Here is a 25091-nt window from a genome sequence, read left to right on the forward strand (position 1 = left end):
AAGCGCGACTCTTAATCAGGGAAGCGCTACAGAGGCCACCTCCTACCCGTGGGGAGGAATATGGTGGATATAGGTATGGTCTCGTCCTTGGAGGAGAACGCATGGAACGTGCGGACTGAGTAGTTAACCGCGAGGTGGAGGCCCACCTGGGGAAGCTCATGGGTTACCAGGAGTGGGAACCATTCTCATGAGGATACATCAGACGGAACAGCCCACGGAGGGGGTGTTACAGACGTCCGGTAGCACTAGGTCCGGTTAGAGCTATCTGTGATAGCTCACATGGTATCCCGGCCTAAGGGGGAAGGCTGCTCTGCCCAGCCAGCCCCCAGGGGGTGCTTGTTTGGTGATGGATGGAATGCCTATTCTTAACCAGTGTCTGGGTAAGAAGGGAGGCTGGTGAGGTACCAGTTTCTTAGCGATGTGTTCGGGTAAGAAGAAAAGGTAAATAGCACACTGACCCAACCTGTTAGAGGGTGGAAAGGTGCTTTCGCAGGCATACGCCCCCCCGGATGCCAGTCCTACATGTCGCCACGCAGGACGTGGGCTGACACCGGGTTTACGCGAAGGTTGTTAACCCTTGCGAAGGTGTTTGGGCATAGCCCAACCCGCAGCTCTACAGATGTCTGCTAGAGAGGCGCTTCTACCAGTGTCCAGGAGGTGGCTAAACTCCGTGTGGAGTGAGCCCTCACTGCCAATGGGCATGGGAGATTCTGAGATCGGAATGCCGTCGTAACGGCGTCCACGACCCAGTGCGCCAGCCTCTGTTTGGAGACAGCCTTCCCCTTCTGCTGTCCTCCAACAGACACGGAGCTGGTCAGAGCTTCAGAGCTCTGCGTGCGGTCCAGTACGTACTGGACACAACACTAGCCGGGTTGGGTCTTCCTCCCCTATGGGGAGCGCCTGCAAGTTCACCACTTGGCCCCGGAGGGAGTAGTGGGAACTTCTTGGGCACGCATCGGGGCCTGGGTCTCAAGATAACGTGAGAGTTTCCAGGGCCGAGTTTAAGGCAATCCAGGGACACGGAGGATGCTCGGTGGTCCCCTACCCTCTTGAAGGAAGTGAGCGCCGTCAGGAGGGCCGTCTTACTCTATGAGGAAGATCGGAACCTCCGAGGGGCTCTTTGGGGGGCCCTGAGGCCCCCCAGGACCACTTAGGGTCCCAAGAGGGTATGGAGCGGAGATGAGGCGGATTCCGCCCTCTCGCTGCTTAGGAACCTGGTGACCAGGTCGTGTTGCCCTAGAAACTTTCCACCGACTGAGTCGTGATGAGTGGCAATAGCGACTACATACACTTTCAGTGTGGAAGGGAGATGTTAGTCTCCAGTCTCGTGAGAAGGGGAACACAATCCTGATCAAGCACCTCAGTGGGTCTTTCTCGTTGAGAAAGACACCAGGACGAGAAGAGGCACCGTCTAGAGGCGTGTAACCGCCTAGTAGATGGGGCCCTAGCCTGGGTGATGGTCTCAGCCGTATAGGGGGAGTAGCCATCTTAGGATCTTCTCGTCCCGTCTAGAGACCAGACATGGGTGTTCCAGAGGTCTGATCTGGGATGCCAGAACGTGTCCTTCCCCTGAGAGAGCAGGTCCTCTGTCAGGGGAATGGTTCAGGGGGAGTCGCTGTCCAGAGCATCGGCTCTGAGGCCAAGTGCGGTTAGACCGGTGTGGTGTAACCAATAACACTTGGTGCTCCTGCTCCCTGACCTTGCACAGAGTCTGTACAAGAAGGCTCCTGGGGGGGGGAAGGTGTGCTTCCGCCCATCCCGCGGCCAGCTGTGCGCAAGGATATCCGTGCCGAGGGCAGGGACTATCAAGCGGGCAAATGGTGGTGTTACGGGAGGTGAACAGGTTTTACCTGGGCCTACCCGAACAGCCTCCAAATGAGCTGGACTGCACGGGGGTGGAGTCGCCACTCTCCACGAGGCATAAACTGGCGAGAAAGCACGTCGGCTGTCTAGTTCAGTTTGCCCGGGGTGTGTGGCCTGCAGGGAACGAGTCACCTGTTGACTCCACCGGAGGAGGCGTCGAGCAAGTTGTGTTTAGCTGTTGTGTGCGAACGCCACCCTGACGATCTGTATTCGCTACAGCTATAGTGCTGTCCTCGGAACAGCACGTGCATGTCTCGCACGAGAGGCCGTAGCCTGCTCAGTGCAAGTAGCATAGCCCACAACTCTTGGCAATTGATATGCCAGCGCAGGCGGGGGTTCGTCCAACACCCCACCTGCGTGCCCGTTGCACACTACACCGCACCCCTGCAGGGAGACTTCAGTCGTCACCACGACCTGCCTCATAACCTGCTCAAAGGGACCTGAGTCCGTCGAAAAAGTCATAAAGACTAGGGGTTATGGTGCGTCGGCAGCAGGGCGGCATCACCATGCGCCTGCTGCCGGTGTGCCACGCTCTCCTCGGAACTCGACTCTGAAACCAGTGTTGGAGCGGTGTCATGTGCATCAACTCGAGGGGTATTAACCCGCGAGGACGCCATGTGTCCCAGGAGCCTCTGAATTGTTTCAGGGGGACCGCTGTCTGCCTAAAATGTTCATTTCAGACAGTTCAACACTGGTTGGGCACAACTGCGGACAGGTGTGCCGACATGGTGACAGAGCTGAGTTCCATACCGAGAAAGAGGATGCTCTGCACTGGGGAGAGCTTGCCCCTCTCTTGGTTGACCTGGAGTCCCAATCGACCTAGGTGCCGGAGCACCAGGTCCCTTTGTGTACATAACAGATCTCGCGAGTGTGCCAAGATAGGCCAGTCGCTGAGATAGTTTAGTACCCGCTCGCCTTCCTCCTCTCAGGGAGAAAGGGCGGTCAGGGACAGACCGAAAGGGAGGACTCTGTACTGATATGCCCGCCTCTCGCACGCGAACCGTGGGAACGGCCGGTGTCGAGGAGGATCGAGACATGAAAGTAAGCGTCCTTCAGGTCGATTGCCACGAACCAATCCTGACACCTCATAGATGTCAGGACGCGCCTCTGTGTGAGCACCCTGAATGGCAGCTTGTGAAGGTGCTCTGTTCAGGGTACGCAGCCTTTGGGGGCAACCCGCCGTCTTTCTTGGGAACGATGAAGTGCGGGTGGTGACCCACTGAACATCTTGGTTTTGAGGGACGAACTCGATGCCTGTTTTGCCAGAAGGGTGGTGACCTCTACCCGAAGTACGGAGGCGTCCCTGCCTCTGACAGAGGGAGAGATGATGCCCCGAAACTTGGGTGAGTCTCTGGCGAACTGGATCGAGTAACCAAGACGGACCGCCCTCATTAGCCAGCGAGACAGTGTGGGCAGCTCTCGAGCTCCCAGGGACTGTGACAGGGTGACCAAGGGGACGGTCTGCTTCATCATTCCCACGGGGGGTGGTTCGTCGGCTGGCGGAGCTAACCATGTCGCGGGGAGTCCCCGGAGGGAAGGTTTTTGCTCCGCCTGCTTACCTGCCTGGCGGGACAACGGCACGCACTGTCGGTTTGAGAGTGGTGACGGCTGTCGTATGTGTACGACCTCACGCCTCGCCAGGGTGTGAGGTCGGTTCGCCGAGCACAGTCCAGTGGAGTGTGCGATCGGCTGCAAGTAAACCCGGGGAGAACAGAAAACTCAGTGAGTAAGTGGGCGCCAAGCCCTAACAAGGGCCCGGCTTTGGTGACGAGGCAGGAGTCGTCCCGTACCGACCGATCAGAGCCGTGGCTGTGAAGGTTCGGGCCCGATGTTGTTCTTCCTGGGGTCTTCCCGTCAGTGTCCCTTCTCGCGAGGAGGTTGCTGACGGGGTGGAGGTTTCCCCCTCGACCTCTGCTTCCGGGGTGCCGCCTGTGGGGGCACAGGAACCGGAGCCGATGTCGAAAGGGTCCTGGGTTGCAGGGAAGCAGACGTCACGTGAGATCTCGGAGGCCTGTAGGCGGCCGAGTCGCGGCGTGAAAAAAAATGTGGTTAATTGCCACTGTCTGCTTCGCCGTCAAAAAACTGCTGAGCGCAGTCCTCGACGGTGTTACCAACAACCCACCCTGCGAGATGAGTGCATCAAGAAAGCGGACTTCCTTGCTGTCACTCTTCTGCACAAGGTATAGCCGGGGGTGTCTCTCCTGGACCACTACCGTGGACATCGTCCGACCCAGAGCCCGTGCCGCCGCCTTAGTCGCCCGTAGAGCGCTGTCAGCGGTGGCACGGAGATCCTGCATTATACCCGGGTCGGCCTTACCCTCGTGGAGCCCTCTCAACGCCCTGGCCTGGCGGACCTGCAGGATGGCCAAGGCATAGAGAGAGGAGGCAGCCTGGCCCGCAACATCGCAAGCTTTCGACACCAGTGATGCCAAAGTCTTACGTGCTTTGGACGGTAGGAGTGGTCGATCCCCCCCAGGTGGTAGCCGTCCGCGGCACAGGTGCACCGCAGGCGGACGTTCCACCCGGGGGATCTCGACGCAGTCCTTGGCTGCCTCACCATCGAGGGAAGTAAGGGAGCCGGAGCTGGTTTCACTGGAACGGTCCGTGAGTGGAGCGTTCCAAGTTTTACACAGCTCCTCATGCACCTCCGGGAAAAACATGGCACCCGGGGTGGGCGCGGTTTGCACCGCGCACCGACCTCGGGAACCACGCATCCCCGGGTTAGCACGGATGACATCACTTCTGCTTCCTCCTGAACTCGACCGCTGGGGGTGGAGTTTGGATTCGGCAGAGTCGGATGCCAGTCTCCCTCCGATGCTGCGAGCGACATCTCATCTACGTCACACATCGTTTCCGAGTGTGTGCGTGAGGATCCGGACGGTATGCCACCGCCGGTTGGGGAACGTTCAGAAGAGCGAATCGGGGTGCGATCGGCCCGTGAGCACTTGGCTGGCGGGTTTACGTTCGCAGAGTTCCCCGTATCACTAACGCTGCTAACGTGGGTGGTCATCGGGGCCGTAGCCACAGATGTCACAGCCCGGGTAGCAGACGAAATGGTGGCTGGTTCCCGTAGGAAGACAGCCACCCGTGACCGCAACTTCTGAATGACAATCTGCCCGCAGTGCAGGCAGATGTGTCAACGAACGCTGCTTCAGTGTGCTGGACGCCCAGACACCTAATGCAGCGATCGTGTCCATCCCCCTCCTCGATGAGGGTGCCGCACCCAAGAGAACAGCGGGACATGCCGCGCTGGAGAATGCTCAGTCAGTCCTGAAAAGGACTTTTAGAAAAAATCTCTAACACCTCCGGAACCGCCGAGACGCCCAGGGGAAGGTCGCTGCAGGAAGGGACGATCCGCTGTAACACGTCGTAGCACCAGCGTGTAGTTGTAGAGGATTGAATCCTGAGTTGTACTCATGAGCGATGGCTCTGAAGAACAAAAGGTAAGTGAATGCTGCACGCCGGCCTCCTTTTATACCGGATTTCCGGGGGCGGAGCCCGGCATGCAAATTGCATTCGCCAAATTTCATTGGCCTTTTCTATAGTAGTCAGAGTTGATTGGTTCTCAAGGGCGAACCCCATCTGTCGTTCTCGACACAACGTCGAGAGACCGACAGAAAGGGAACAGCGGATTTGGACATCTGAGGTTTATGAAGGACCGCAACGATGCATTAATATAGTTATATATATGAATATTATATGAAACTAAAAATATGAAACAGAAAGCCAATTCAACATATAAATAAACTACAAAAATGATCATCATGTGTGTGTCCGTCTCACCCGTGAGAAATGATTGAGGGCTAAAGAGTCCTGAGATCCAAACTACAGCAGGAAACACAAAGTCTTGAGTCCAAGTGTCCAGCTCGCGACACTGGGTCAGAACATCAGTGAACCTGCGGCATGTATAACCATAACATCATTCAAATTCAACAAATGTTATATATTTTCTCATCAAAGGTCTATGCAGGGTGCTGTACCACGGGCCCAGTGTTTTGGTTGAAGGATATGCCAATCTGCTCCAGCTCTCTGGAACGCTGTCATAGAACAGAGCCGTCTGGAGCATCTCAATGTCTGAAGAAAGACTCAGTTCTCCCTTTACCAGGAAGTTCATGATAGAGAAAACCGATAATGTTATTGTGTTTGTCAAAACTATTCATAATGATGTTAATTTTTCTATCTGGTTTTGTCTGTACCTTCAATCCCAAGTCCAGTTCTTTCAATGATCTGTGTATCTCTGCCAACAGCAGATTCATCCGCTGACACTCCTGCAGACACACAAGGATGTACGGAGTCCTGTCTGCTGTTTTGCACATCAGCTCTGCCAGATTATACTCTTCAGGCAGCTTCTCCAACATGTCATCCAGAACACTCTTTACCTGAGCATTGACAACTGAGCATCAGTAGAGACTCAACATGTCTAAAGATGCCATAAAACATTTGTTGCTCCTTATTACTTTTTATTAATAAATTAATTATTTGGAAAACCATTAATCTAAGTAGAAGGCTTGGTCTAAGAGATATGTGCATTATGTTACATCAGGGGTTGTCAAAAGTTTACATTGTAAGGTGCATCGCTTTGCGCCCCGCTTAGAATTTTAATTAGACCAAAAACACATTTAGTTATACAATGCTGGAACATCAATTCCTTATTTTTCTGATGGTTGACTGCATACAATCTATGCTTAATTTCTATATTTCATAAATGGTACAAAATCGGTGCCCCCCTCCTCGGCACCCAGTTTGAGAGCCGCTGTTGTAAGTACTGCACAGTTTTATAAGCACCTTCTCCTCTATGCATTGCGTCATTCCGTCTCCTGTTGTTGAATCTCTGGGCTGAAGTTCCAGCAGGGTTCTGAAGAGATCATCAGATGTGGCTGTCATTAACTCAATCTCAGCGTTAGGGTGCATACCATAGAGACCAGGACTCTCCACAGGCAGTCTCTCATCCACATAGCTGTGATATCCAACGAAGTCTAAATCACGAGGAGCCGGGAAGCCGGGACAAAGAAAGAGCTCCTCCTCAAACTGGAAAGAAATGAGAGTCATTTTGCTGTTCAGTTCAGAGTATTTCTGATGGAAGGTCCGGTCTGTCTTGTGTGGATCTGGGCCGGTTAAGAAGATTAGTGCTTTAGATCCTTTATGAGATGATTCATACATAATAACCATTGTGCAGGGAAATGTTTCGTATTTTAGTGTTTTAAAACTGTGAGCCGATAAATGAGTAAACTCTGCATGTGCACTTAAAAAAATAGCCAAATAATGAGAAATATCTTGTTTTTTATGTATTTCGATGCTAATTTTAAAACATTGGTCAAATTGAGGCAACCTTTGAAGTCAGCTGGGGGGCCCCGGACCCCATCTTTTGAGTACCACTGCTCTGTATGCTACATGAAAACTATACCATGAGACCAAACTGTCAAGTTGTTGAAAAGTTTATTCTTCACTGGTCATGTCTTATTTGCCCTTGAACGATTCAGTTCTGCCCCTGCTAGAAAAAAGAGACACAGGGCAGATGAGTTTTGGAGAGCGTTTCTGCTCCCTTTTTCCTGATGAACACAAACATTTCTCCGTGTTAGCTCTACTCAGAGCAGTGCTCAGTAACTGATGAAGGTGTGTGTGGGTAATCGATAGCAGGTCCGGTGTTGGGCTGGGAGAGAATAATGCAGCTCTGTGGAAAGGCTAAAGATAAACTCTGTGATTGATGGCTGCTCATCCCTGCTCCTAATGAGACTCACTGAAGAAGCATTTGGGCAGCATGCCTGACCACTGCTGGAAAACCGCCTTAATCACCCCGAACAAAGCCACTGGAGTAAAGACACGTTTTAAACTTTTGTGTGAACGATGTGATGTCAACTAGCACACACAAACAAAAAACTCTAAAAACAACCACCAAGGTTTGTATTCTGATTCTGATCAATTATTTGCATAACTTTTATTATTGCTAATGTAATATACAAGGGAAGAATGGGAAATGGGAAAAATGTGTGTAATGTTATGCATATTCTCGCCACTAGATGGCCCCATACAGCTACAGAACGTTTACTGAAGATTCAATGATAAAACTCACTACTCTGCTATAATTCACAAATAATATTTCATTACTAAATCACGTTATTTCATTGATAAATTACAGTCACGACTGGGAATTATTTGAGCAGTTAATTCTATTTTGCGAAATTCTAGAAGTTTGCATTGAAAATGATGAAATGGGTCTTTTGCCTCAACGTTACTTCTCTCTAGTTCTCTGACTTTGGTTCAAGAAAAAAACGAAATAAGGTGAAATGTAGTGTTTTAGAGTTCTGAATGTCTTTACCATCTTTGGACTGATGAACCGCAGGAGATAAGTACGACACAGTCTCCTGTCCCATTCATCTGTGATGTGTCCTCCATATATGATCTCTCCAAACAGATAACACAGGTCCTCCCATGGTACCTGACCAACACAAACACACCATTGTCAAAACGTCCAAATCCCATTACGAACTGATCCATCAGTGTTTAATACACACGGATGTATTTGATCTTTTTCTGGGAAACACAAAATTAGATATTTTGAAAAATATTTTCGTATCCATGCAATGGAAGTCAATGGGCCAGTGTTTGGTAACCAACATTCTTCAAAACATCTTCTTTTGTGTTCTGCAGAAGCAAGTCATACAGGTTTGAATTAACATGAAAGTGAGTAAATGATGAAAGAAATGTTCATTCTTGGGTGAACTATCACTTGAAGATGTGTCTTCATTGGATCTGCTGGAATAGCCAAACATGCTGTGACATTTAATAGAGCTTTTCATTTGAATCTCAGGTCATCATACTCATCTCTCATATATTATACAAGAGAAAAAGACAATCTACTTAATCTATAACCCGAGCAAAGGTCAAGCTCTTCTGACCTCATGCTTTGTTTGGCTAACGTCTGACCTTAGAACCAGCAGTTTGATGAGTAATTGTAAAGCAGAGAAGAAGCGAGTGTGTCTTCTAACCAATGACAGACGCTACTGAGGTTCACCATCATTTGTACCTGTATTGTTCGGCAAATTGCGTCTTTCATCAGCTATAATTGCAGTGATCACTTATAAAGCGTTGTAAGGTGTCACACACAACGCGTGTAATTACATTTAGCATGATGCTTCATTTGCCGCCTAATGAGTCCTCGGTGTACGCACATACAGGTTACTGTTTAGTTAACATAATGAAGGACATTCGCTTTTGGAGGGGAGGGGCAAAATCTAGAGTCGACATAATTGGTTGTGACCGGAGTAATGCAGGCAGAGAAAAACACACAATGAGATTGTATGAATACAGTGAGACTGTGACTTTTCTCTTTGTGGCATGAAATTATACAGCACTGGTGTTGAAATGAGCCAACTTTCAGTCACAAAGAGAAAATTCCTTCTTTTACAAGGTGTAAAAGAGTTTGTCAATGAAACGCCGGTATGATAAAGTCTGCCGCAGTTTTAAATGCTTGTCATTCTTTGTCTGGGTGTATAATTCGCACCGACACAAATGCTGATACATTCTTCAGTTTGTTAGACAATGGTAGAAAGGATAGTCACAATAACACTTTTACATTCCCATTGCATGATTTAAAAGCTTGTGTTTTTGATAAAGATGTTTAATTAAAGGTCCAATTTTGTTATTTTTTGGAGGATCTATTGACAGAAATGAAATATAATACACATAACTTTGTCTTCGGAGGTGTATAAAGACCTTTTATAACTAAGCGTTATTTTTTATTACTTTAGAATGAGTTATTTCTATCTACATACACCGCGGGTCCCCTTGCATGGAAGTGGCCATGTTGTTTCTACAGGAGCCCTAATCGGACAAACTGCTCTATTGAGCACTTTAAATAAATACTAATTTCCTACGGCAAAGACGCAAAAACTTGATGACACCTTTGTCTTGTGTCAGCCACCATAGTTTGGTGGCTGTTTCCTGCAGGTGGCGCTATAACTTTATCTGAATTTCACAATGTAGTTGTATTCAGGCCAGGTCTTTTAACAAATGTGTGAAGTCTGGGGCCTGTTGGACATTCTATGCCTGAGTAACAACAACTTCCTGTCCATGGCGAAGGCTAAACTTTGGCAGGCCATCAGGGTCACGTTTCCCGACGAAAACTCAAAAGATCCGCAATTTAGCTTCGCAGAGGCCTTAAGATGAAAATGACACGAATATGATGTTGATCGGATAAAATCTCCGGGAGGAGTTCGTTCAAATACAACGCGTGCAAATTGTAAAAAATCTGGAACTGGAAGGGGGAGGGGTGGAGAGAGCCATTGGTTTTGCAATTCCCAATCTCACCACTAGATGGCGCTAAACTGGAGCTTTAAAGTGATAGTTCCCAAAAATACAAAATGAAGTAATAATTTATTCACTATCATGTCAGTCAAAACATTTATTTGACTCTTTTTTTCTGTGGAACACAAAAGAAGATATTTTGAGAGTGTGTGTCCAAATGGGACCGATGTTGTTTCCTTTTCTGTAGAAGTCATACAGGTTTAAATGACACAAGGATATGTAAATGATGAAAGAATTTTCATTTTGGAGTAAAATATTCCTTTAATTCTTCTGTACAATAATCTGCTATTTGATCTGCAAGTTGGGAGTGTTTTTATAAACATGAACTTCTACTTATGGATATGATAATATCATTATTCATATTATGCAAAAGGAAAAGCGTTTCTAAGTTTTACATGTTAAAAACTTTTAACATTAACATAACATAACATAAAAAAAATGCCTGAAATGATTGTCACACACATTCTACCTGAGTTTTTGGATTGTTATTTTAAAACTTCCGTTTTGTCCTTTTTTCTGTGTAATAAATTCTAATCTCTTACTTTAGCATTTGTTTCCAGGTAGTTGTACAGCACACTGCTGGAGATGGTGAGATCTCCACTATTGAACGGGTATCTGTGATTCCAGCCCTGAGGCCCAAACCTCCTCCTCTCACTCACACAGGCATGAAAATAACAGAGCGAGAAGAGCAGGCCTTTAAACTCCTGTTCATGACAACACAGCTCCAGAGTATCCTGCAACGTGAACCAAAATTATAATTATATGATTTCCTTCAAAAAACATATTTATATTTTTACCAGCAGGGCTGCTTGTGGGTAAGAGTGATTCTGGGGGCCCACAGGTCCAATATCTTCTAAATTCAAACGAATGACATTGTTGCAGAAGTGTGTAAAGACCTGTGTGAAGTTGTCGAGAGCCGCGTGAAAGCTGGATTTTAGGCCGATGGGCGGCTCAGCGGTGAGTTTGAGTGAGTTCTCCAGCATGCTGCAGGGAATGATGTGATCATGAGGACCGGCTGCTGGTTCTCCACTCATAAACACTCTGAAGTCTGAGTGAGCGTTACCACCTGTGATGTCCAACAGCTCCTCCAGACGACATAACCATCCTGCCAGCAGGTGAACGTTCTACAGAAGATGTGTTTAACGGATACACAACATGCGGCTTTTATGATATTATTTCTTTGTAGTATAATGTCAATCATCAACCGTTTTGTTATATTTTCACGTTATTAACAAAACCGTCATTTAAACAAAAATGAGTACAGGGAAGGGAAGAAAAATGTCTTTAGTAATAAGTGTAAAAACGTTGAGTTCACATGATGACATCCTTGGTACATGTTAAAGGTGTGAACATATGTGTATTTAGTTTAGTTAATCTGTAAATTGAAAAAAGTCCAAGAAAGTGTTCCGGACAACGTTTTTGGGGAATTCTGTTTGGCGATGCTACTTGAACACAAATTACACATTTCACCTTCGGGTCAGCAACATTTAATATAGGGTAGAACCCCGGACAGGGGTTATCTTATAACCAGGACTAGGCCTAAGTTAAAGGGATACTTCACCCAAAAGTAAAAACTCACTGTCATCATTACCCTTAGATTCTTTCAAACCTGAATCATTTTATTTGTTTTGCTAAACATGCAGGAAGAAATTTGGAAGAATGTCAGATCTCCTCCACCATTTACTGCCATAGTAGGGAAAGTAAATACTATGGGAGTCAATGGGGGTGAGATTGACAATCCAGTTCAGCAGAACAAAGAAATGTATAGAGGATTGGAACTATCTGAGGGTGAATAGAGGATGACAGAATTGTCATTTTTGGATTTTATAGAAACATACTTTGAAAAAACATATTACTTGTGTGCATCCTGAGACAAAACAATTGTTCTAATATATTTTAAGATATTTTAGTACAAATTGTTTTTGTTCCAGATGCCTTTTACGTTTAACTAGTCTGGGAGTATGCTTAAGTTTTTTCTTTGTTCGACATTTGTTGTTTTATAGTCTTCTCCATCGTGCACACTTTATAGCATTTGTAAAGGGTAAATGTTTTTTTGGGTTGTACCTGTAGTATGACCCAATGTCCTCTCTCAGCTGCGGTCTTCAGCGCTCTCTCGGCCACAATCTCTTGCCCTTGACCTAAGGACACATTATGTAGGTTCCCAATGTCTGTGCTAAAGCCAAGCTTCAAACCTAAAAAGAAAACACATATCATAATGTTAACACCGATCATGCTATACAGAAATGTATAGGAGTAAGTGACAGTTCACCCAAAATTGAAAATTCTTCGATCATTTACTCAACATCTTGTCATTTCAAACCTGTTTGACTTTCTTTCTTCTGCAGAATACAAAAGAAGATATTTTGAAGAAAGTCGGTAACCGAACAGCACACAGAAGTGGCACCCATATACTTCTATTGTATGGACACAAAACCAATGCAAGTGAATGGGTGCCATTTAAAATATTTTCTTTTGTGTTCTGAGGAAGAAAGAGAGTCAAACAATGACAAGCGGGTGAGTAAATTATGACCGAACTTTCATTTTTGGGTGAACTTCAGTTAAAGATTTATCTGTACCCAGTGTTTCTACATCTTTAATGGGGTCAACTCCAGGAGACAGGATGAAGAACGCTGGCGTTGAAGGGCCGCACTGCTCATAACACTTTTCAAACTCCATTCGACCAACGTCCACATACTTGGGGCCCAAACTCTCCTCAATAAAATTCCTGTTATGGTGTTTAAAACATTGATAATAAACAATTTGAGGTAATGGAACCCGTGACTATGGTGTCGTCGCTAGCACCATGTTATACCAGCTGAGATATAGGAAAGCTCAAGGAAACTTACAGAATGAGCCAAGTATTGGTAAAGGAAACCTATTGGTTGTCTTGACGGATGATCATTACCTGAGAGCATAGGTCATCCTGTCAGGCCGAATTGCTCTGAGAATGATGAGTCTCTGGAGGGGCGTCTTGTTCTTCCAGTCCAGAGGGAGACGTTCTCTTTCTGGACATTCCGACTCGACCAGTTTCCTCCAGCGTTTGGCAGAACCTTCCACATCCTTGTCCAGACCCCTGAATGCCTCCAGCATGGACAAGCTCTATAGTGTCAACAAACAACCCACTTAAAGTTCTTCATACGAGTTTTTTATAGGAGTAGTTCACCAGAAAATTAAAATTATGTCATCTTTTATTTCTGTCCTATTGTCATTTCAAACCGGTATGACTTTCTTTCTCCTGCAGTACACGAAAGAAGATATTTTGAAAAATGTTTGTAACTAAAAATTCCCCCATTCACTTCTATTTTAACCAATGCTGTTAACAGCATTCTTCAAAATATCTTCTTTTGTGTTCTGCGGAAGAAATAAGGTCATACAGGTTCTAAATGACAAGAGGGCGTGTAAATGATGACAGAATTTCCATTTTTGAAGATGAACTACTCCTATAAAGCACCTGTACAAGCTTTATATAAAAAAAATCTTTTTTTGAAGGATTGCACTGTATGACATCTGAATAAATGACAGAAGGTGATGTCCAGAGAAACAGCCGGTGTATTACCCTAATGGTTCCCCATGCATGTGGAGACAGAAAGCCGACTGGACTGCTGTCACAAACTTCCACAGGAAACCGCAACAGAAGCTCCAGGTCCTGAGGCTCAACAGATCCTCTCTGCAGCAGAATCTAAATGAATAAAGAGGAAGAGCAGAAGTAATGGGGACATTAGACTTCAGATCCTCTGAATACAGATGTCCCCATCCATCAGACGCAGACAAGCGGTCCTCAGAACAGCTTTGCTCTGTTTGATGTGGACCTGTGAAGGACGGCTGGTGCAGACTGACAGCATCGAGGAAAACAGGTGCTGTCCTGACAGGTATTTGCATTCTGCCACTTTGCCCCACCCTCCTGTCAGAGCTGACCAGTTGAGGAGAGGGGTGCCCAGGCTGTGAGACTAAATCAATAGGAACAGACCTGGCTGTACTGACAGGCCCTAATGGAACTTAATGTAAAGGCAGAAAAGTGGAGTGATTGATGCCAATGACAAAGTGCAGGAGGAGGAAGGGAGTAGGTGGCGGTGGGTGGATGGGAGGCGTTTCTGTTCCGACGGAGGTCCGGCCCACTCACCTGGAGGGCGGTGTGGGTAAGAAAGGTGAGCCGGTCCCTCTGGAAGAGCGCTTGGCAGGTGTACTGCAGGGTTGAATGGGTGATGGCCTCGGTGAGGGATAAAACACGCGCTGACACGTCTTCATCTGGTGGAGCGCTCTCGAGGGCTTTGAGGAACACTTTTTTAAAAGCCTTAAATGTGAAATACAAATGAAAATTCAGATTAAAAACAACATTTCCATGAACCCTTTATACGGCAGTGGATTAAATGTTCATTGAATCCACATTTTGTGGTCATTCCAGTCCACTGTCTGCTGAATTTCAACAAAATCAAACCTAAGGAGTGAGATAAAATCATTCAACAGCAATGTGTCAGCATGACAAGACACACGAAAACTGTGATAAACATCAAGGTTATCGCATATAAAAAAAATAATTTACTGTATATTACTGTTGTGTTGCTTAAAAGTGAATATAAAGTAGTTTTCTTTGCAGTATTTGAGGTCTGAAAAAATACAGAGCATATTTTCAGTTATTTTGACCTGCTTCTCCAGTTTTTATTTTTCGCAAATAAATTTAAAAGGAAACATACTTATTTTTAAATTTGGGAGAAATAGTCGTAGTAGTTCACAGAATAAAATGAAAATGATAACTTTACCTAAACACATATAAATAGTCAATTATTTTTTGTATGTTTTGTATGTTGTATGTACAACATTAATGTTATTTAAAATTATTAATAAAAACAATGTGTTCGACAGTGTTGGGTAAGTTACTCTGAAAAAGTAATTAATTACTAGTTACTCATTACATATTCAATAGTGTAATTAGATTACTGTCCAAATTACTCTGTCCAAAAAGTATTTAGTGACTCATTACTAATTACTTTCTATATACTACATCGACCTTGATTAGTTAAGTGATTCAAGGATAGACATGAAACGGCTTATTTAATTCATTCAAATAAATAATATTATTAACTGACCAAAGTATAACAAATGTGAGCACAGATTTTAAAGTAAGACTTTGAATTTTGATGTCAATTACACTATTGCACACGCATATATTTCACAAAGTATTTAGTTTAAGTACATCAAAAGTAACTGTAATTAAATTACAGAAAACATACGAGTAATCCCTTGCTTTACTTTTTCAAGGGAAAAGTAATTAAAATACAGTAACTAATTACTTAGTAACTAGTTACACTCAACACTGGTGTTCGACATATCATGATACTCGTAATATGAACAGATGATTGTTGAATAGTGTTGAATGTCGTATTTAATACACCTAAATCAACATGCAAACTACATTAAAGGGAGAGTTCACCCAAAAAGAACAATTCTGTTATCATTTATTCACCCTCATGTCATGTCATTCTTGACACATTTTCTTACTCGAAACACAAAAGATATTTTGAGAAACGTCTCAGTGGATTTGAGTCCATACAGTGGAAGTTTGTTGTTTGGTTATCAAAGTTCTTTCAAATATCTTCTTTTCTGTTCTACAGATCAGCTTTGGAAGGACATGGGTCAGGAAATGATGAAAGAATTTTATTTTATGTTACTGTCCCATTATGTAAACAAACTAAGGTTACTCTGTTACCGTGAGCGAGTACTGGTACATGGGGTTGATGTTGTGGAGTTCTTTTATAGTAAAGTACAGCAAAGTTGCTCTTTCAGCTGCTGGCCGGTAGAGATCTCGTGCCTCGTTGATCCTCAATTCATTATCTCGTGCTTCTAAAGCCTGTGGAAACAGCACATCATTGGTGAAATACATTTAAAGCATAAGCATCTGCCGGTAAATATCGTTTAGAATTGATCTGATCGTCTTGTTAGACAAAAACAATGGTAGGGTGTCAGTGTGTATCCTACTTTGCTGTGGATCTGTTTGGCCGTGTTCTTGGTGTATTCAAGTTGTTCCACTAAAGCTGTATCTCGCAAAAAGTTTCCCTCTGCTGCTGTGAGTCTGCACAGCAACTCATCCTCCAGTCTCTTCAGCTCAATCTGACACATGTTCTGTTGAGTGCTCAACTCCAGCTGGAGGAATCAAAGACCAGCAAGCAATGTTACAATTCAGTGGAGACGGATCGAAAAATATCTGATGTCCTGACACAATCCACACTGAATCCGAAAATTATGTCCGAATGAACCAAATGAAGAGCTCTTTTCCAAAACTCTATAAATCCATTTTAATAGTTTTCATGAAAATGTTTTTTTTTTTTACCTAGACCCATACATTTTGTTAATATTAAATTTATACTGTTAAATTGGTCTGTTAACTCAGTCTGAACATGTTAAACTATGATTGTTAAATGGAAGAAAAAAAATTGTCGATTACAAATTCAAAGTTTATTTGTATTTTTTTTCAAAATGCTAGAAATCCATCCCTTTCTTCGAAAAAAAAATGGTTTGTCTTTTTAAAAACAAACAAACAAGAGAAAATGCAACATATGACATCAGGGAGTCATACTATAAATGAATATAAATCAAATAAATGCAAATGCATGAAATAAATAACAGTCAAATAAAATAAATAGTTTCACACTAAATAGTCAAATAAATGAAATATTTTCAATTTCATGTTTCAATATTGTCCGCCACATAAAACAAATAATTTAAAAATAACATTTTAATACCACTAACGAATGAATTCTGATTGGTCGAGAGGACATATCGCATTTAGGCTAAAAACAGGTTGCGCGCTTATAGCGGTTTGGAAGAGAACTGCATCATGCAGTACATTTTAAACAAGGAAATATAGCAATTTGGCATGAAACATTGATGGAGCAGTGAATAGGTTCAGTGCACAGCAAAATGCCATGCCAAACTCATTTTTTTTCGCGTTAAAACGTAAATAAAACGTAAAATGCTAAAATAGTGTTAACTACTTTTTAGTGTATACACTCTGCTTTCTACCCAAAAGTCTACTTTTTATCCAGACTGACCTTCATCATCTCCAGGTCGGGTCTGTCATGCGTGACCACCTCCCCCATGAGCTGCTCCTCCAGACCAGCAGGTGTCACTGTGAAGTTTATAAGTGTGGTCTGCGCTTGAAGCTCCGGAGGAAAGTGCGGGTTGGCTTGCTTAGTGTGTAGAATGAGGCGAAACGTGCTGTTATATTCACACTCTTTGTCGCCCAGTCTGATGTACCTAAAGGAAAACCAAACTGAGTACATGGTGCTTGGTTAAAGAAAAACTCTGCATCAACGTTAAGAGCTGGAAAGAGCGTTCCACCCGCACTAGACACCAGTACTGCCTAAATGAAGCAAACAGAAAAAGATGACAACAGCTCCCAATAGCCACCACAAGCAAAAAGGCGTTAGATAAACTGAAAGATGACATTCCCATCAGCCAATATTTATCCCAATCTGCATTTCAATTAAATCAGGCCTGTCTGGTCAAACATGGTGGCGTTTAATTTCGCTCTAATTACCCGACGCCTGTCAGCCAGCAGTAACAACTCTCCCGCCAAAATCCGGGTCCGCTTCGGCTCTATATCTTCAAAAGATGGAATTAATGTACTATTGATAGAACCATTACTTCACCAAATTAAAGTCCCAGCTGATGGATTGGCTCGTGCCCCTCCGTCAGACATGAAAGGAATAATTAGTATTCATTACTTCACACTCTGCAACATTCCAATTATTAATGAACTTCAGCCAGAGAGCCACACCAGATCCATCATGGCTGCCGCGGCCGGGCCGGATTAATCACGGGCACGGACTGAAGTGCGGGTCAGACGGTGGAATAAACTTGTAATCAAATTAAACATTGGGCCATGGTTATGGGTCAAAAGATTGAGAATGCAGGTGTCACTGAGGCACAAGAAAATACTTGATATATTATGCTGAGAAATTATTAACATAACATATTGAAAAAGAGAAACTCGTGAAAATACTGATGTAATGGTAAAGGGTCTTCAACATGCGCATCACATGAGGGTCCACAAATTAACATTTGAGCATTGAAAAAAAAAAAACTTGGTTAAAAAGTTAAAATTCATTCAAAATAAAAATGCATATATCAATATTAAAAACCCATGCAACTGTACTATAATATAATATAATATAATTATTAATTATAGTATATATATAATATAGTAAAATAAACTCTTGTTTTCTTCGAATTTAAACACAATGTTCTGGCTGCTTGCAACTGATCCGTATTCAAGACACATAAAGAAAAAGACCAAACAAACGCGCATTTATCAGCTTGTGTGAGTGCAGAATCAATAGCTCTGCCTTCAGCTCTATTCAAATCACACAACACTAATTCATCTTCCATTCTAGTTTTCATACAGAGTCATGACAGGAAAAGGCTTCTTCAAAATTCAGTAAAACTAAATCCCCTGGTAATTTAACCTTAGAAAGCTTTTAAACAAACAAAACATACTTTAATGATTGATCTTCACAAATCACTTGCCTTCCCTTCTTCAGGGTTTGTCTTCCTAATAGAGGTTCCAGGAGAGGGTCCAATGTCTCTTTTATGTTTTCAATCAGGACCACCTCACCACAGGTCACAGCCTGTTCAATCACATCCAGATATCTGTAAGGTAATATAAACAAACCCTGGAAATAAACATCTTGTTTGTAGTTGTGTTTTTTTATACTTGCTTTTGTCACGACTTCATAGAAATGTACACTCACCTAAAGGATTATTAGGAACACAATACTTATACTGTGTTTGACCCCCTTTCGCCTTCAGAACTGCCTTAATTCTACGTGGCATTGATTCAACAAGGTGCTGAAAGCATTCTTTAGAAATGTTGGCCCATATTGAAAGGATAGCATCTTGCAGTTGATGGAGATTTGTGGGATGCATGAAGCTCCCGTTCCACCACATCCCAAAGATGCTCTATTGGGTTGAGATCTGGTGACTGTGGGGGCCATTTTAGTACAGTGAACTCATTGTCATGTTCAAGAAACCTATTTGAAATGATTCGAGCTTTGTGACATGGCGCATTATCCTGCTGGAAGTAGCCATCAGAGGATGGGTACATGGTGGTCATAAAGGGATGGACATGGTCAGAAACAATGCTCAGGTAGGCCGTGGCATTTAAACGTTGGCCAATTGGCACTAAGGGGCCTAAAGTGTACCAAGAAAACATCCCCCACACCATCACACGACCACCATAATTGCATTAATGAGAAATTGAACAGGTGTTCCTCATAATCCTTTAGGTGAGTGTACCCTGCTTGTAAACATTTGTCACAACAGACCACTGGAAAAAAATGTTACAGTGTGTAAAACACAAAATAAGTTAGTTGGGTGATGCTCACGAAACCTTTGGTTTAAAATGTCACATGGTTTTTGAAATACTTGCATCTACGTCTTTTTTAAATAACAACATCAACATGTCAACATGCTTTTTTCCAAAATGCCTTAAAAAGCGCATTACCGTGACAGCCTAAAATGTCAATACCACAGCATGTTTTGCTAAAAGAAGGGGAGGCCATGATGGAAAGAAAGTTTTTATTCATCATACATACTTAGAAATTATTTAAGTATGTTTTTATAGAAGATTGTAAATGTATTTTTTTTGTGTGGAAAACTACTTGTTGCGGTTAGGCTAATTCATATTGCTGTGTAAACAGTACGACGAGAATTTTTAACTTTTAACACGACGAGAATTTTAAACTTTTAACAATAATATGAAACTGTAATATAAAATCTGTTAACCTGGTAGCCATTACTGGCAGATGTGTCACGTCATACAAAATCAAATTTACTGTAAAGATCTGTATGTGTGTGTACACAGTCCTAAATGTTGCAGATGATAATAACGTCACTCATGGAGACTTCTTTTTTTCTACTATTTCTTAACCTTTTATATTCCGTCAATGTTTTTTTTTTGTCATCCGAGAACATCTACTAGAACATACGATTATTTTTTCCAGACATTACATTTTTTATCCAGTTTAAATGACAACATATTATGCACATGAGTATAAGGTGTGTTACGGTAATGAGACTTTCAGCAGAAAATGAAATCAAATTGTTAAAATGATTATTTGTGCAAGGTAGAGAAAACAATTATCATTATTATATATTAATATATTGTGTAACTCAATTTATGTTTTATAATTAAAATAATAACGATGTTTCGGTGGTTTTGAGAGAATGACCCAGTATGTATGTACCCTTTAAATATTTAAACCTAAAGTCTGGACTTGTCTGGACTATCATCCTGCCACATAAGCTGTTAATCGCTCAACTGACTTTAATGTTAATTGAGCAAACTAAAGTGACTTCACCCTTTCTGGCCATACTGCAGGATCCTCATGTTAGGCCCATACAGATTTCGGATCCACTTGCTGGCCTGCAGCTGAGGATCCACGATCAGAGGCCAGCGCTGGCTGGTCATCAGGATGGCTGCGTTTTCAACGGACAGCCGATCAGCTGGCAGGCCCTGGTTGTGCCAGGCTGCCACGGCGGCCGGGTTGGTCAGCGTAAGCACAGGGTCCAGATCGTGTGACAGCGGGATAGGGGTCTGGACCGAGAGGTGTGAGGAGAGGAAGACAGACAGTGATGCTATTCAGTTCAACGCTCTGCTGGAGTGTAGACACGGTCAAACGGCAGCAGGATTTTACAGCAGGTCGCTCAAGAGGAAACACTCCTTGACAGGAGATTCAAGTTGGCAATAGGCGCAATATGTACAATAAAAGTAATAAGTGCAATAACTGTTTTTAAAGGAATAGTTCACCTTTCAAATTCAAATTCCGTCGTTATACACTAATCTGTATGACTTTCTTTCTTCTGCATACACAAAAGAAGATATTTAAAAATATGTTGGTAACAGAAAAACGTTAGTCCCCATTGACTTGCTTTGGTTTTTTGCCTATTCAATAGAAGTCAATGGGGACCAACCGTCCAACACCTTTTCGAAATATCTTCTTTTGTGTTTTGCCAAAGAACCAAAATCAGACAGGTTTAAATTGACAACAGGGTGAGTAAATGAAGACAATATTCTCGTTTGAAGGTGAACTATTCCTTTAAGCAAGCAAGAATAAAAACAAAGCACAAAATAATGAGAGAAAGCTGGGCAGGAATCTCACCCCGAGCTCTCGGAGAAAAGGAATCAGCATGTCGTGGAGGAGCTGGTGTCGATACGACTGCGTGAAGCAGCCGGCGTAAGAGACGAAGGCAGAAGCCAGGAGAACGTCACCACAAACTGTCTTCATCTGAGACTCCAGCTCTAACTCTCCTTCGGACCAGCGCACATTCTCCGCCTGTAGTGAGAGAGTGAATCGCATTAGAACCAGCACAAATTTAGGCTAAAAAATCTTTAAAGGTGACAATTAAAGTGAATAATTTCTGCACTACATTGACAATTGTAAATAAAATATTGTAATATAAAATATGTAAAAATATTTTCTCATCTCTCATTTCTTTCTCATTTAGCGTTGGTATATCACAACAATATATGACAGTTGTTGAAATCCACTCTTCAGAATGAAAGAGAAACCTCTTTTGTTCTCCCTCCAATCGATCATAAACACAGACCAAACATGAGCCGTAATATATACGGTCACAATTCACCTAAACTGCCTTTGAAAGTTTACTTACATTTTCACTCAGCATCAATTCAGCACTCATTTAAGACTTCAATAATATCGCGGAGACGCTCGTGCGATGATAAATCTTCTCTGACATCGCCTTTGCGGGGGCCGAGCTTCCAGAACATGTCGCATAATAAATTCTCGGACAGTTAAAAATCACTATAATTTTATACTAATGCATTATGGATTACTTGGAATATCAGTCAGTCCTGGGTGAAACGTTTTTAATTTCCAACAGCTGTTAAGGCTTTGAGGTAAGTTAATGATTACATATAGACGGGCTGATTTATTAGTCTAAACACTATTGCTTCCAGGTCAATGGCATAAAGACGAATCATTTGTCTTGATATGTTTAAAAGCCAAGCTGTCCTATTGCAACCCTATTCGTTTCTCCCAAAGTCGAAGGTTTAAAATAAAAGCAGTTAAAGAAACATTACAATCTCTTTTTTGAATTAACAGTAGCAAAGATTTCAGATCAAGGAAAATATATTATTAGTGTAACATGAAGTAAAAAAACATGTTCCTGTTTAATATTAGCTTTTAGCATTGCTCATCCCATTATGAATTATTTATCTTGCCCAGCCATGTTCAGGACAACGGATAGCAGATGAACGTGTGCCCTTCTCTCATCTCTGTCCCAAACTGGCACACGGCCATCTAGCCCCTTGCCCTGATCAATGGTGCATTTGCTGTGATGTGCTTCTTCCTTCCGAGCGCTCAATTTCAGCGTCTGGCCAAACATTTAAGCCACAGCCACATCCCTTTGAGCGAAGCCAAGCTCATGTTGAGATTAGGTCTGTTGGTGTTGTCCCCTAAGTCCAGACCCTTTCCTCTCACAGCCTCGCGGTACCTGCAGGCCTCCCACCAGCCGATTGGCCAGCTCGATGGTCTGGCTGGTGCGTGTCACTTCCTGCTGGCAGTGCAGTTTCTCAGTCGCCGCCCTCTCAAACTGAGCTGTTAGGCTTTGCAGGTGCCTGTCCAGATCCTACGAGCAGAGACACAGCAAGTGATTTATAGCACTACTGTACTTTCTTACTGTACTTAACTGTGACGCATACAATAAAAAGCTGAATTGTAATACTTTTAATAGTAAGTTTATAGAAAGGACAACATTATACGTTTAGGGTATATGAATGCACTCTTTAAAATACTGGTGTTGTGATGATTATTATTTATTAAAAATAAAAAAATCTCACATCCAGTTTCTTTCTCACTCCGAGCAGTTTTGTGGTGGCAATCTGTAGTTCATCAGTGGCTTGTCTCAGCGCCTGACGCTTTGGTGCAACTTCACAATACACCTGGAGAACCCCAACAACACATACTATTCATTACACAAAAACATTCACTCGTGTTCATTTTAACCCTGGATGGTGTTCATGTTTTTGTTTCTCACATCTAGTGGACATACATTTGCATTATTTGTTGTTTAAATCAATGCAGTCAAGATGTACAGATGTTACCATAATTCTGTCATGTTCCTCTGTTAAATGACACCTTTGATAAAAGCTAATAGTTATTTTTATAAAAAAGTAAAAAATAAGAGGAATAAGAGGAATAATTACAAGGTTGAAAAAACATGTTGTGGTGAGGAAGGCTTGTGGGGCTTCCGTGTTATTGTTTGTTTGTTTTGATTAAACTTTTTTTAAATGTTTGCCGGTTCCCGCCTCCTTCCTTCCTTTTAGTGAACCTTATTACAAACGTTTATTATAAATCATTAACATTATCATGATATTAATGTCTAGGGTTGAAAATAAATAGGATCTTTTTTCAGTAAACACTGCAAACGGGTGCCACGTGAAGGGTTAAACAGACAACTGCTTGTCATTTTGACAGAAAAAAACGAGTTACTAGAAAGAATGCAATTCAAAGTCTAGATAGAATATTTCTATATTCATAAGTGTCTACGTTAAAATACTTTTCCTAGTTTAATGTGGTCAATCAAAAGCTGCTTTTACTGAAAAATTGCCCTATTCACTAAACCATATTTCAAAGGGTAATAAAACATGGCGAGAAAAAATGATCATGAATATAAATAGTTAACATGATATACATCTTTGGAAAAAAAATCGTATTAAATGAATCATTTTTTTGCAAACGATTTCCACATTCTGGAACCGAAGGGTTAAACAGATGACTGCTTATAATTTACAATATACATATATTTTAATTCTGCTTTTGAACATGTCACATGGTCTCACCTCATAGTAGCGCACTATGTTGATGGCCCACGCACAGAGACCTGCAGCTGCATAGGACTTGGTCCGAACATGGTCCGGATGAAACTCTGGGATTCTCAAGTATTCCTTCTTGACCACGGTCAGACATGATTCAGGGATGTGCTCTTTATCATAAGAAAGCAATGACTGCAGGAAGTCATCCACCTTTAATAAAAACAATGTCAGTAAAATGGATACGTTTACAGGTATGTAAACACTTTAATCCCAACCAATAAGCCTAGAGACCAAGCATTATAAATCAAGTATACTAATACTAATTTGTGCTATCATCCAAAGCAAGAACACAAATAAAATATTTATTCACGCGCACAATACTTATAAAGCACAATCATGACCTTGATAACTTCACAGCTCCTGGGTCACCCTTGCGTTTCATTGAACCTGCAATCTTTGCATTTGCATCCCTGTCTTTATCCATCACCAACCTCTACACAACACCCTTCCAAAAGCCATCTCCTCCCCCTCATAAATCAACCTTTCCCCAATATTTCCATTTCTATCTCATCTGACATGTATTTAATATTCTCATGCACTGAAGTGCTTTCATAATGTAGTCTATTCGTGACACGGCAGCAGTTTAGCAGGGTCAGCAGGTCAAGGCCTGATTGTGGATTATACAGCATGAATCAGATAGCACCGAAAAAAGGGTGTGTTGTCGTCATAGCAACAGCTTCACCTTGCCCATGAAGATCCTGGCGGCCTTCCACCCGCGGTCTTTAGGAATTCGCCCACGTGGAGCCAAAAGCACCATCACGGCGGCGGTGACGTTAATAACAGCCTGCGGGGGATTGGGGAACGTCTTTAACTCTGTCAGATTCACCTTAAAGAAGCAGAATAGAAAGCATTTTACAGGAGATCAAAACCTCACAGTGTTAATTTAGAAAGTGTTACCATGTGGCCGGAACAAACCCCTCATGTGAGCTATCACTATTGTATTCTTGAGGAAACTTCTCTTGTACCACATATTCAGGTACCTTTGCTTCAGTGTAGGTCTATTGGGTGTTTCATATATGACTTTCAGGCAAGA

At 42.9% G+C, this 25091-nt stretch overlaps 1 protein-coding gene across 1 annotated transcript in view; it reads right to left on the reverse strand.

The window, feature by feature from the left end:
* Window positions 1-25091, reverse strand: part of LOC130432651 (dynein axonemal heavy chain 11) — a 73586-nt gene that overhangs the window by 2845 nt on the left and 45650 nt on the right. The window contains exons 60-81 of the mRNA XM_056762126.1: window positions 24741-24884; window positions 24026-24208; window positions 23024-23125; window positions 22678-22812; window positions 21324-21497; window positions 20523-20758; window positions 18691-18813; window positions 17214-17418; window positions 16141-16305; window positions 15872-16012; window positions 14288-14458; window positions 13724-13846; window positions 13073-13266; window positions 12744-12892; window positions 12232-12359; window positions 11064-11291; window positions 10710-10901; window positions 8180-8299; window positions 6649-6891; window positions 6060-6242; window positions 5844-5959; window positions 5647-5759 (exon numbers count right to left, since the gene is read on the reverse strand). Of these exons, the coding sequence (XP_056618104.1) occupies window positions 5647-5759; window positions 5844-5959; window positions 6060-6242; window positions 6649-6891; window positions 8180-8299; window positions 10710-10901; window positions 11064-11291; window positions 12232-12359; window positions 12744-12892; window positions 13073-13266; window positions 13724-13846; window positions 14288-14458; window positions 15872-16012; window positions 16141-16305; window positions 17214-17418; window positions 18691-18813; window positions 20523-20758; window positions 21324-21497; window positions 22678-22812; window positions 23024-23125; window positions 24026-24208; window positions 24741-24884 (3568 nt within the window). The remainder of the gene's footprint in view (window positions 1-5646; window positions 5760-5843; window positions 5960-6059; window positions 6243-6648; window positions 6892-8179; window positions 8300-10709; window positions 10902-11063; window positions 11292-12231; window positions 12360-12743; window positions 12893-13072; window positions 13267-13723; window positions 13847-14287; window positions 14459-15871; window positions 16013-16140; window positions 16306-17213; window positions 17419-18690; window positions 18814-20522; window positions 20759-21323; window positions 21498-22677; window positions 22813-23023; window positions 23126-24025; window positions 24209-24740; window positions 24885-25091) is intronic.

Source organism: Triplophysa dalaica, chromosome 12 (genome assembly GCF_015846415.1).
Source record: "Triplophysa dalaica isolate WHDGS20190420 chromosome 12, ASM1584641v1, whole genome shotgun sequence".
Taxonomy (NCBI): domain Eukaryota; kingdom Metazoa; phylum Chordata; class Actinopteri; order Cypriniformes; family Nemacheilidae; genus Triplophysa; species Triplophysa dalaica.